Source organism: Mastigoproctus giganteus, chromosome 9, assembly GCF_048544385.1.
Source record: "Mastigoproctus giganteus isolate SK-2022 chromosome 9, ASM4854438v1, whole genome shotgun sequence".
Taxonomy (NCBI): Eukaryota; Metazoa; Arthropoda; class Arachnida; order Uropygi; family Thelyphonidae; genus Mastigoproctus; species Mastigoproctus giganteus.
Genome location: NC_143583.1, coordinates 19,460,308 through 19,473,960, shown reverse-complemented (window position 1 = coordinate 19,473,960; position 13,653 = coordinate 19,460,308). Strand labels below are relative to the sequence as shown.

Sequence of the window (13,653 nt, the reverse complement as noted above, 5' to 3'; positions counted from 1 at the left end):
AAGGCAGATTACGAGATATCTTTGGCAAGGGATGCAAAGAAAAACAGCAAAGAGTTCTATACTTATGTAAACTCTAGAAGGAAGGGGATGAATCAGATTGGTCCACTTGATATCGACGGGTCAACTGTTGATGATCCTGCTCAGGTAGCTAATAAACTAAATTAATATTTTGCATCGACATTCACACATGAGGAGTTATTCAGTGAGGGGGAATGCCAGAGGTGTATTGAACTCTGGCAGTAAGCTAGAGAATCTTGTAATCTCTGAGTAAAGTGGAGGAGAAATTGTTGAAGATAAACACAAGAAAGGCACCTGGGGTGGATGGGATCTATCCAGTTATATTAAAGGAGGCAGCAAAGGAAGTAAGCAAACCCTTAGCTATAATTATGAGAGCTTCCTTGGACTCAGGGGAGGTACCCATGGACTGGAGATGTGCAAATGTGACCCCAATTCACAAAGGAGGATCAAAGGCTGACACAAGTAATTATAGACCTGGGAGTTTAACTTCTGTTCCCAGAAAATTAATGGAGGCACTGGTTAAAGAAGCACTGCAGGATCATCTAGAAAAGACTTCAGTTTTAGCTCGGACACAGCATGGTTTTGTTAAGGGGAAGTCTTGCCTGACCAATTTGATTGGATACTATGATGCAGTCACAAAAGAACTGGATGCAGGGAATAACTTTGATATTATATACTTGGATCTTAGAAAGGCTTTTGATACTGTTGCACATGGAACACTGTTGCACAAATTGGAGCAGTGTGGAATTGGAGGCAAATTGCTGCTATGGATAAAGGGGTGGGTGAGGGGGAGAAGACAGAGAGTGGTAATCAATGGACACTGCTCATCGTGGACTAATGGTATTAGAGGAGTCCCTCAGGGTTCAGTATTGGGTCCATTATTGTTTTCTGTATTTATAAATGATACTGATGATGGTATATCAAGCTTAATGTCCAAGTTTGCAGACAATACGAAGGTTGGCAGGGTTGTCAAGAACACTACTGACACTATGCTGCTGCAACAGGATCTGGAAAGGTTGAGCAGATGGGCTGAGAGGTGGAAAATGAAGTTTAACATTGACAAATGTAAAGTACTACATATGGGAAACAGCAACCCCAGAGCAACGTATCGACTCTGTGGCACTACACTGACAGTGGTAGAGAATGAAATGGACCTGGGGGTGGTTGTGCAGGCAGATATGAAGTTCTCTGAGCAGTGCAGACGGGCTGCAAGAGTAGCTCATGGTGTATTGTCAATGATATATAGGAATTTTTCTAGCAGGGATAAGGAGGTGATTATTCCCTTGTATAAGGCAATGGTCAGACCACACCTAGAGTACTGTATACAGACCTGGAGGCCTCATTTCAAGAAGGATGTAGAGCTGCTGGAACGAGTACAGAGAAGGGCAACAAGAGTAGTGAATGGAACAATGGGGTGCTCTTACGAAGAAAGGCTTAAGTTTTGCAAATTACAGTGTCTGGAGACTAGGCACCAGCGAGGTGATCTGATAGAGGTGTATAAAGCCTTGAATGGTTTGAGCATGCTCAATGCTGATGGGATTCTCCCTCTTGCTCAGAATAATCACCTGAGAGGGCATAAATTCAAATCGAGGAAAGACAGATGTAAGATAGACGTGCGGAAATTTGCCTTTAGCCAGCGGTTGGTTGGTTGGTTGGTAGAACAGACTTCCATCCCTTGTCGTGGAAGTTGATAGCCTAAATAAGTTTAAGGCTCAGCTGGACAGGTATTTCGAACGAACGGAGGGGTGAAGTGGAAGTGGTTATTTTTTTTTTAATTTTTTATTTAATTTAATTTTATTTATTTTTATTTTTTTGGCTGATGCTGCATAAGCTTGCTTTCTTGCATCAAATGCCTCTACTAATGCTAATGCTAATGCTAAATAGAGTGGGCCAGTAAATCAGAATGTCTTATAATGGGGGATTTTAACTTTCCAGATATTGACTGGAACTTGTGGTTTGATCACTCGCACACTAGCAAGACTTTTGTGGATTTATTGGATGACTGTTTTCTACAGCAACATGTTGAAAAGGCAACCAGAGGGCATAACACTCTTGATTTTTCTAGCAGGGATAGGGAGGTGAGTATTCCCTTGTATAAGGCAATGGTCAGGCCGCACCTTGAGTACTGTATACAGGTCTGGAGGCCTCATTTCAAGAAGGATGTAGAGCTGCTGGAACGAGTACAGAGAAGGGCAATAAGGTTAGTGAACGGAACGAAGGGTTGCTCTTACGAAGAAAGGCTTAAGTTTTGCAAATTACAGTGTCTGGAGCCTAGGCACCGGCGAGGTGATCTGATAGAGGTGTACAAAGCCTTGAATGGTTTGAGCATGCTCAATGCTGATGGGATACTGCCTCTTGCTCAGAATAATCACCTGAGAGGGCATAAATTCAAATTGAGGAAAGACAGATGTAGGATAGATGTGCGGAAATTTGCCTTTAGCCAGCAGGTAGTTGGTTGGTGGAACAGACTTCCATCCCTTGTTGTGGAAGTTGATAGCCTAAATAAATTTAAGGCTCAGCTGGACAGGTATTTCGAACGAACGGAGGGGTGAAGGTTTTTTTTTTTTTTTTTTTTTTGTTTTTTTTTTGGCTGATGCTGGATAAGCTTGCTTTCTTGCATCATATGCCTCTACTAATGCTAATGCTAATGATCTGATAATCAGCAGTGATTATTCATGCATTAAGAATTTGCAGATAAAGGAACCACTGGTTGATAGTGATCACAATGTTCTGATGTGGGATTTACTTAAAGATGTAACTACCATCAAGGGTAAAGAAAATGACTTTTGCTTTCATAAAGGTGACTACAGGGGTCTCAGACAGTTTTTAAATTCTATACAGTGGGACCAACTGATTATGTTACCAACGTTGAATTCTAAATGGGAAGCCTTCAGGGACTTAATCTTGGACGCTACTAGGCTTTTCATTCCAATTAAGAAATACTGTTCACAGTTTAGGCCTAAATGGATGTCCGATGAATTAATGAGGCTCATGGCAGAGAAGAAAATGTATGTGATGTATATAAATTATCAAGCAACACAGAAGCTTACGGCCGATATAAGCTAGTATGTAATCAAGTCACAAAGGAGGTTAGGCAGGCGAAGGCAGATTACAAGAAATCTTTAGCAAAGGATGCAAAGAAAAACAGCAAAGGGTTCTTTTCTTATAGGAACTCTAGAAGGAAAGGGATGAATCAGATTAGACCACTTAACATAGATGGGTTGACTATTGATGATCATGCTCAGGTAGCTGATAAACTGAATGAGTACTTTGCATCTACATTCACACATGAAAAGTTATTCAAGGAGGGGAATGTGAGAAGTTCATCAAACACTAATAGAGAGCTAAGTGATTTTGTAATAACTGAGAGCAAAGTGGAGGAGAAATTGTTCAAGTTAAACATAAAAAAGGCACTTTGGGCAGATTGTTTGTTTGTTTGTTATTTGGTTTTTAGGAGCATTAGCAACTAAGGCCATATTGCTCCGGGAAATGCGGTGGTCATTCCCTGACCTTTCCGCATCCTCCGTATTTGGTGGTGACAGGCTCGAACCCCGGTCTAATCAAGAAGGTTGTGCTCTGCACTGCTGCTCCTTCCCACCTGGCTGCAGAGGCGCCACACTTTGTACAGATGGAATCTATCAATTTATATTGAAGGAGGCAGCGAGGGAAGTAAGTAAACCCATAGCCATAATCATGAGAGCTTCCTTGGATTCAGGGGAGGTTCCCATGGATTGGAGGTGTGCAAATTTATCACCAATTCACAAAGAGGGTTCAAAAGGTGACACAAGTAACTATAGAGCTGTTAGTTAAACTTGTGTTCTTGGGAAAATAATGGAGTCACTGGTTAAAGAAGCCTTGCAAGATCATTTAGACAAGACTGCAGTAATACTTAGGACACAGCATGGGTTTGTTAAAGGGAGGTCTTGTCTGACCGATTTAATTGGATACTATGATGTGGTCAAAAAGGAACTAGATGCAAAAAATAATTTTGATATCATATAATTGGATTTCAGGAAAGCTTTTGATACTGTTGAACATGGAAGACTGCTGTACAAATTGGAGTGGTATGGCATTAAGGGTAAGTTGCTACAATGGATAAAGGGATGGTACTCAATGGACACTGCACTTCATGGATGAATATTATCAGTTGAGTTCTCCAGGGTTCAGTGCTGGGCTCATTGTTGTTTTGTGTATTCATCACTGATTTTGATGAATGTATATCAGGTTTAATGTCCAAGTTTGCAGATTATGCAATGGTTGGCAGGGTTGTTAACGACAGTATGCTACTCCAACTGGATCTTGAAAAGTAAGGCAGATGGGCTGAGAAGTGGCAAATGAAGTTTAACATTGACAAATGCAAAGTACTGCATATGGGTAGCAATAATCAAAGAGAAATGTGGTACTACACTCAGGGAAGTGGAAAGTGAAAAAGACCTGGGAGTAATTGGGCAGTCAGATACAAAGTTTGCTGAGCAGTGCAAATGGGCTGCCAGGGCAGGTCATGGAGTCGTGTCAATGATATATAGGAATTTTGCTAGCAGAGACAGGGATGTGATTATCCAGTTGTACAATGTAATGGTCAGGCCACACCTTGAGTACTGTGTACAAGTCTGAAGGCCTCAATTTAGGAAGAATGTAGAGTTGCTAGAATGAGTACAAAGAAAATCAACAAGTTTGATGAGGGCACATAGGGGTGCTCTTACCAAGAAAGGCTTAAATTCTGCAAGTTGCAGCATCTGAAGACTAGGCACCTGCAAGGTGATCTGATTAAGGTGTATAAGGCCTTAAACGGGTTGAGAAAGCTCAATGCTGAATGAGATTCTTCCTCTTGCTCAGATTAGCATTTTAGCATTACCATTAGTAGAGGCATTTGATGCAAGAAAGCAAGCTTATGCAGCATCAGCCAAAAAAAAAAATAAAGTAAAATAAATAAATAAAAAATAACCACTTCCACTTCACAGATCTGTTCGTTCGAAATACCTGTCCAGCTGAGCCTTAAACTTATTTAGGATATCAACTTCCACGACAAGAGATGGAAGTCTGTTCCACCTACCAACCACCCGCTGGCTAAAGGCAAATTTCCGCACATCTATCCTACATCTGTCCTTCCTCAATTTGAATTTATGCCCTCTCAGGTGATTATTCTGAGCAAGAGGAAGAATCCCATCAGCATTGAGCATGCTCAAACCATTCAAGGCTTTGTACACCTCTATCAGATCACCTCGCTGGTGCCTAGTCTCCAGACACTGTAATTCACAAAACTTAAGCCTTTCTTCGTAAGAGCACCCCTTTGTTCCATTCACTAATCTTGTTGCCCTTCTCTGTACTCATTCCAGCAGCTCTACATCCTTCTTGAAATGAGGCCTCCAGGCCTGTATACAGTACTCTAGGTGTGGCCTGACCATTGCCTTATACAAGGGAATAATCACCTCCTTATCCCTGCTAGAAAAAGTCCTATATATCATTGACAATACACCATGAGCTACTCTTGCAGCCCGTCTGCACTGCTCAGAGAACTTCATATCTGCCTGCACAACCACCCCCAGGTCCCTTTCATTCTCTACCACTGTCAGTGTAGTACCACAGAGTTGATACGTTGCTCTGGGGTTGCTGTTTCCCATATGTAGTACTTTACATTTGTCAATGTTAAACTTCATTTGCCACCTCTCAGCCCATCTGCTCAACCGTTCCAGATCCTGTTGCAGCAGCATAGTGTCAGTAGTGTCCTTGACAACCGTGCCAACCTTCGTATCGTCTGCAAACTTGGACATTAAGCTTGATATACCATCATCAATATCATTTATAAATACAGAAAACAATAAAGGACCCAATACTGAACCCTGAGGGACTCCACTAATAACATTAGTCCACGATGAGCAGTGTCCATTAATTACCACTCTGTCTTCTCCCCCTCAACCACCCCTTTATCCATAGCAGCAATTTGCCTCCAATGCCACACTGCTCCAATTTGTGCAGCAGTCTTCCATGTGCAACAGTATCAAAAGCCTTTCTAAGATCCAAGTATATAATATCAAAGTTATTCCCTGCATCCAGTTCTTTTGTGACTGCATCATAGTATCCAATCAAATTGGTCAGGCAAGACTTCCCCTTAACAAAACCATGCTGTGTCCAAGCTATAACTGAAGTCTTGTCTAGATGATCCTTCAGTGCTTCTTTAACCAGTGCCTCCATTAATTTTCCAGGAACAGAAGTTAAACTCACAGGTCTATAATTACTTGTGTCAGCCTTTGATCCTCCCTTGTGAATTGGGGTCACTTTTGCACATCTCCAGTCCATGGGTACCTCCCCTGAGTCCAAGGAAGCTCTCATAATTATGGCTAAGGGTTTGCTTACTTCCTTTGCTGCCTCCTTTAATATAACTGGATGGATCCATCCACCCCAGGTGCCTTTCTTGTGTTTATCTTCACAATTTCTCCTCCACTTTACTTTCAGTTATTACAAGATTCTCTAGCTTACTGCTAGAGTTGAATACACCTCTGGCATTCCCCTCGCTGAATAACTCCTCATGTGTGAATGTCGATGCAAAATATTCATTTAGTTTGTTAGCTACCTGAGCAGGGTCATCAACAGTTGACCCATCGATATCAAGTGGACCAATCTGATTCATCCCCTTCCTTCTAGAGTTTACATAAGTAAAGAACTCTTTGCTGTTTTTCTTCGCATCCCTTGCCAAGGATCTCTCGTAATCTGCCTTCGCCTGCCTAACCTCCTTTGTAACTTGGTTACAGATCAACTTGTATCTATCATAGGCTTCTGTGTCACGTGTTAATTTGTATGTATCCCATGCATTTTTCTTCTCTGCCATATGCCTCATTAGTTCATCTGACATCCATTTAGGCCTAAACCTTGAACAATATTTCTTAGTTGGTATGTAAAGTCTAGTAGCTTCCAAGATAAGTTCTTTGAATGCTTCCCATTTTGAATTTGCTGTTGGTAACATCATCAGTTGATCCCACTGTATAGAATTTAAATACTGTCTCAGTCCATCGTAGTCGCCTTTACGAAAGCAATACCACTTCCCTTTACCCCTAATGGTAGTTACCTCTTTGAGTAACTCCCACTTCAGAACACTGTGATCACTGCCACCTAGTGGTTCATTTATCTGCAGATTCTTAATGCATGAAGAATCACTACTGATAATCAAATCAAGAGTATTACTCCCTCTAGTTGCCTCCCGAACATGCTGATGTAGAAAACAATCATCCAATAAATCCACAAAAGCCTTGCTAGTGTGTGAGTGACCAGCCCCCAAATTCCAGTCAATATCTGGGAAATTAAAATCCCCCATTATAAGACTTTCTGATTTACTGGCCCACTCTATTTCTCTGTACAGTTTCTTATTATACTCATCATAGTCATTAGGCCTATAGCACACTCCTACTCTCAATTTTGATCTCCCAATGCTTATGTCACACCAAACTGACTCGACACTGCACTGTCCAGCGATGTCAACTGGCTTCACTTCCTTGGATTTTATGTGTTTCTTAACTAATAGCATAACCCCTCCTCCCTTCCTATCCTGTCTATCCTTTCTGTACACATTGTACTCCCCAAATTCCAGTTCTGCATTCCTTATATCTGTGTGACACCACGTCTCTGAAATCCCAACAATATCTGCCTTTGATGTTTTGAGCAATACCTCAAATTCATCAAATTTATTTACTAAACTCCTAGCATTGGTGTACATGCAAGTATACATGCACCTGCCCTTCCTCTTAGCCACCCTAACACAACCCATGTGTTCACTTGTACCCCCATGATTCCCAGCAGTCTCTGAAATATCCTGCATCTTATTTTCCAGGCTGCTGCTCATTCCAATAGAAGGAGTGCAAGAATCACTTTCTCCTCTGCCAGTGGCTACTGTTAATCTATTAGTCCTTGTATCCCCCCAATCTAGCAGTTTTCCGACCCACCTGACACTGCCTCGATAGCATCAGCAAACATTCTTGCACCCTTTCTATTTAAGTGTATCCCATCCGTGTAGAAGCAGTCTCTCCTGTTAACAAGTACAAACCAGGCTGAAAAAAATTCTACCTCTTGAGCCCTGCACAATCTTTCCAGGGCCGAATTGATCGACAGGGCTCTCATCATATACTCCCTCCTATCGTGTCTGGGCAGAATTGCAGACACTTTCAAATTCAACCCTAATTCACGGCTTTTTTTCATCAGTGAAAAAAAGCCGTGTACCTGTACTTGTTAAGTAATTCCGCCATTAAGAACCTAAGGGGCATAGATTCAAATAGAGGAGAGACAGTTGTAGAATAGATGTGCGGAAATTTGCCTTTAGCCAGCGGGTAGTTGACTGGCGGAACAGACTTCCATCTTTTTTTGATGAGGTTGATAACCTAAATAAATTTAAAGCTAGGCTGGACAGGAAATTTGGAGCAAATGGAGGGGTGAAATGGGAAGTTTTTTTTTTTTGGCTGATGCTGCATAAGCTTGCTTTCTTGCATCGTATGCCTCTACTAATGCTAATTCTAAATGCCAATATAGGATAAAAGGTAATATGACCATTCATTTTTTATAGTTTCATTAATGGTGGGCCACCATTAATGAAACTTAAAAAGTCAAAATGGATATGGTGTTAATTTTAATGTGGCTCTGGGAATTTCCCCCAACTCCACTATCAAAATGGATAGTGAGAAGAAACTGAAAATGCATTCTTAAAGCTGACCTCACCTATCCTGATACACAGAACAGAAGCATTGGTCAATACAGCAATAACAGAACAGGACATGGAGTGACAAACAATGAAATTCGATGGTGGTAATGTGATGATATGAGCCTGTTTTATGTAGTCTGAACTTGGTCCACTAGTTGTCACCAATGGAACCAAGAATGCAGTTGTATATTGTGACATTCCATCTAGACCAGTTCTGCCTTTATAATAATTACTTAGACCCTGCAACAATATTTTGGAGTGGAAGACTGTATTGGCATAACGCTCTGTGATCCAAAACACAATCAATACAACAGTGGGTTAAGAATAATGTGACAAGCAATTTCAAGCCCAGATGTGAATCCGGTTGAATACTTTAGAATGTTTTCCTAGTTCAAGCAGAGAATTACAGGAGGAATGGAACATGATTTGAGTTTCCACTCACCTAGATCTTGTAAAGTTCTCCAGAGAGTTGATATTGGTGATGTCACTGAAACCTGTGGAGGGGCCAAACTTGATATTAAGGGCAGCTTTTTTTTCTTTATGGGCCAAGAAAGAAAAAAAGAAAAACTGCCACAGAATATTTTATGCCACTGTCTCTGCCTGAGACTAGTGAATTCAGCCTCTCAAAAGAGCATCAGTACTACAGTGTATTGAGGCTCTTCCCATTATATATTGAGGTGTTTAAGGCTTTAGCATTAGACACATCTATCCTACAACTAACTTTCCTCAATTTGAATTTATGTCCTCTCAGGCAATTATTCTGAGCAAGAGGAAGAATCCCATCAGCACTGAGCATGCTCAAACCATTCAAGGCTTTATACACCTCAATCAGATCACCTCGCAGGTGCTTAGTCTCCAGACACTGTAATTTGCAAAACTTAAGCCTTTCTTCGTAACAGCAACCCTTTGTTCCATTCACTAATGTTGTTGCCCTTCTCTGTATTCATTTCAGCAGCTCTACATCCTTCTTAAAATGAGGCCTGCAGACCTGTATACAATACTAAAGATGTGGCTTGACCATTGCCTTATACAAGGGGATAATCACCTCCTTATCCCCGCTAGTAAAATTCCTGTATATCATTGACAAGACACCATGAGCTACTCTTGCAGACTGTCTGCACTGCTCAGAAAACTTCATATCTACCTACACAATTACCCCCTGGTCCTTTGAATAGATTGAGCAAGTTAAATGCTGATGGGATTTTTCCTCTTGCTCAGACTACACACATGAGGGAACATAAATTCGAACTGAGAAAGGATGGTTACAGATCAATGTGCAGAAGTTCGCCTTTAGCCAGAAGGTGGTTGATTGCTGTAGCAAATTTTCATCTGTTGTTGCGGAAATGGATAGCTTGAACAAATTCAAGGAAGGACTAGATAAACTATTGGAGGGAATGGATGGGTGAAATGAGAAGGGTTTGTTTTTTTTTTTTTTGACTGATGCTGCATAAGCTTTCTTCCTTTCTTTCATCATTTTCTACTACTAATACTAGACAGGATTAAAATCCACCTTTTCAAATTTTTTTTTTTTTTTTTTGTGTAAATCCCAAACACGAGAGGTATTAGAACCTATAGTACTTAGTACTGTGCTTGGGTTGGAGGTTGAGAAGATGAAAGAAGATATTTGTTGATATTGGACTTGAACTTCTAAAGACTGTAATTTTCAGGAAATACATACGAAGGAAGGTTGTTCCAGAAAATGGCAGTTGAACGAATAAACGAGGAAGATGAAAAGTTGGTTCTGTGAGTTTGAAGTTGGATAGTAAATGGATGTTGGCTGGTGGCTGCACGTGTTCGGACTGTTTTGAAAGAGAGAGCAGGAATTATAGAAGCCAATTCAGAAGAACAGTGCCCATGGAAATATCTGTAGAAGAGGCATGCAGCATAAACAGTACGTTTATGAGAAAGCACGTGGAGACACTCTGTTAGAGATGAATCATTAATTAACCTAACTGCCCTCTTCTGAATGGAATCAAGCCTGAGAGAGCTTTTGGGGGCACCACCCGAGATGTGGGAACAATATTCCATGGTAGGGCGGATTTGCAATTTGTACAGAGTGAGCAGCTGTTTGGAAGAAAAGTAACGCCGAAAGCGAAAGAGAAAACCAAGTTTTTTAGATGAAGAGGAAGCAATATTTGTAACGTGCTTGTGCCAAGAGAGATTAGATGTTTTGAGCAATACCTCAAATTCATCAAATTTATTTACTAAACTCCTAGCATTGGTGTACACGCAAGTATACCTGCACCTGTTTCTATTCTTAGCTACCCTAACACAACCCATGTGTTTACTTGTACCGCAATGGCTCCCAGCAGTCTCTGAAATACCATGCATCTTGTTTTTCAGGCTTCTGCTCATTCTAATAGAAGCAGTGCAAGAATCTCTTTCACCTCTGCCAGTGGCTACTGTCAATCTATTGGTCTTTGTCTCCCCCCAAGCTAGCAGTTTTCCGACCCACTTAACACTGCCTCGATAGCATCAGCAAATATTCTTGCACCCTTTCTATTTAAGTGTATCCCATCCCTGTAGAAGCAATCTCTCCTGTTAACAAGTACAGTCCAGGCTGAAACAAATTCTACCCCTTGAGCCTTGCACAATCTTTCCAGGGCCGAATTGATCGACAAGGCTCTCATCATATACTCCCTCCTATCGTGTCTTGGCAGAATTGCAGACACTTTCAAATTCAACCCTAATTCTCGGCTTTTGTTCAACAGTGACCTGTACTTGTTAAGTAATTCTGCCGGTCTCCTACTCTTAATATTATTAGTACCAACGTGTACAACTATATCACCTTTTGTGCCCTTAAGTACACTTCGACCGTGTACTTAGAAGGGTTGTTTGTGAGAAAAAGATCAAGCGTGTTGGCTGTGTGATTAGGATTGTCTGGTATTCTTGTAGGTAAATGAACAATCTGTGCAAGGTCATTAATAATTGCAAAAGCCTCAGCAACTTGACCAGATGGGTCGGTGTGAATAGAAAATGGAGGCCAGCTGGAGTTGTGAACATTAAAATCACCAAGGAAAATTACCTCACTGTTAGGAAAGTTGGACTGGAGAGAGTCAAGTTGCAAAGAGAGGAAGTCAAAGATTTTTGTTTGTTTTAGGATTTTATAGAGCATTAGCATCTAAGGCTAAAATGCGCCAAGTCAATGAAGTCAAAGAGCTCCAAGTGATTAGTGGAGTTCGGAGAATGGTAAAGACAACAGATGAATTTGACGCGGTGAGGTAGAGAGATTTTAAGTCAGAGAAGATCGAAGAGAGGAGATTCCAAATTACCAAGTCTCTGACAGGGAATATCAGAACGGACATATGCACAAGTACCACCTTTGAGGCGAAAGGAGGCGCCTCCGTAGCCAGGTGGGAAGGAGCAGCAGTGCGTAGCACATGCTTCTTGATTAGACCAGGGTTCGAGCCCGTCACCACCAAATACGGAGGATGCGGAAAGGTCAGGGAATGACCACCGCATATCCCGGAGCAATATGGCCTTAGTTGCTAATGCTCCTAAAAACCACATAACAACCACCTTTGAGGCGAAAGGAATCATACAGCGAATAATTTGGGCATCTGAGATGAGCAGTAGTTGAATCAACCGATAACTGAGATTCTGTCAGAAAAAGTACATGGGGTTTGGCAGACTGCAAGTGGAAATGGACATCGTTGAGATTAGAATTGAGACCACATATATTTGTGAAATGAATCAGAAAGTGTTTGGGAGGTTTAGATCTTTTTGCAGATAAGCTTGCTCTATTAGTTTGACAATTCATGGTGTATTCAATAGTAAGAAAAAGTGGGTGGGACATGTTGTATGAAGTAATGAAATTTTTGGATATGACGTACACATGGTAAGAATATACCCAGTACCTTGACATAACATGGCCTCGACAATGCCCTCCGCGCGCGCGCGCGCGCACGCACGCACGCACGCACGCACGCACGCACACACACACACACACACACACACACACACACTACTCGGACTCCCACCAGTCACTATCTGGCAGAGTAGAGGTAGCAAGATTATACACTAGCTGATCCGGAAGCCTCCTAGAGAGTTACCAATAGGTTCGGTCCGGTGTACTAACTAGCGGCCAGCCTGCGAACACTGTTTTAGAGCTGTACCCTCGAAATGTATGGAATATTGGATCTCGCCACGATGTTCATCATAACCTCAAAAGTCATCAAACATACTGCATGATGAAAGAGATGGGGAAGGGTTGACCGGAACTTAGCTCTAGAGACTAAACATGGGTTCCACCACTTCAAGCCTCCAATAAGCAAAGTGGTGTTATTGCACCGGTTGATGAGAGTCAAATACCACTTAGTACTGCCTAGTAACATAGAGGGGCAGCATTTCTCCATGTGGTGTAGACACCACACCTCGACCCCTGCTTACGTTGGTTCACACCTGGGTGGTCACCCACCATGTACTTGTGCATAGAGGTTGTACCCAGGATTACTAACAGTCCCACCATTGTGAAGGTGCAAGCAGAGGATTTGGCTGTCACAGACTGTCCGGATTTCGCCGAAATTGGGTCCACTTGACTTGAGTGTCACCCGAATATCAGTTCCATCAGCGTTTTAGACTCCCAGGTAGCAAGTACAGTTTGTCTGGCATATCTGAGAGAAATGTCTGTGACAACCTCAAGGACCAATGAGAATTAGTGATGAATCCATTCAGCCATGCAGACTTTACAAAGAAATTATATAATATATATAAAAAAAAAAAAAGCATTAACTTACTTTCGCCATGGTATAAGTTGCTTTTGTTTGTGACAGTCAAGAATCCATTCCTTTGTAACTATACGACCACCATAACTATGCACTTGAATATATTTTGGGGTGTTCAGAAAAGCACATCTGAAATAAGACAGCATTTAAATAACACTGACAACATCATCTGCTTAACTATTAGCTTTAATTATAAATATTATTATTATTGAGCTTAATGATATAACA

General features: G+C 41.4%; 1 protein-coding gene across 1 annotated transcript in view; it reads right to left on the bottom strand.

Annotated features, from left to right (window-relative positions):
• The window catches only part of LOC150080070 (DNA repair protein XRCC1-like), a 179,056-nt gene that overhangs the window by 59,721 nt on the left and 105,682 nt on the right, over positions 1–13,653 (bottom strand). The window contains exon 9 of the mRNA XM_090381651.1: positions 13,438–13,554. Within this exon, the coding sequence (XP_090237777.1) occupies positions 13,438–13,554 (117 nt within the window). The remainder of the gene's footprint in view (positions 1–13,437; positions 13,555–13,653) is intronic.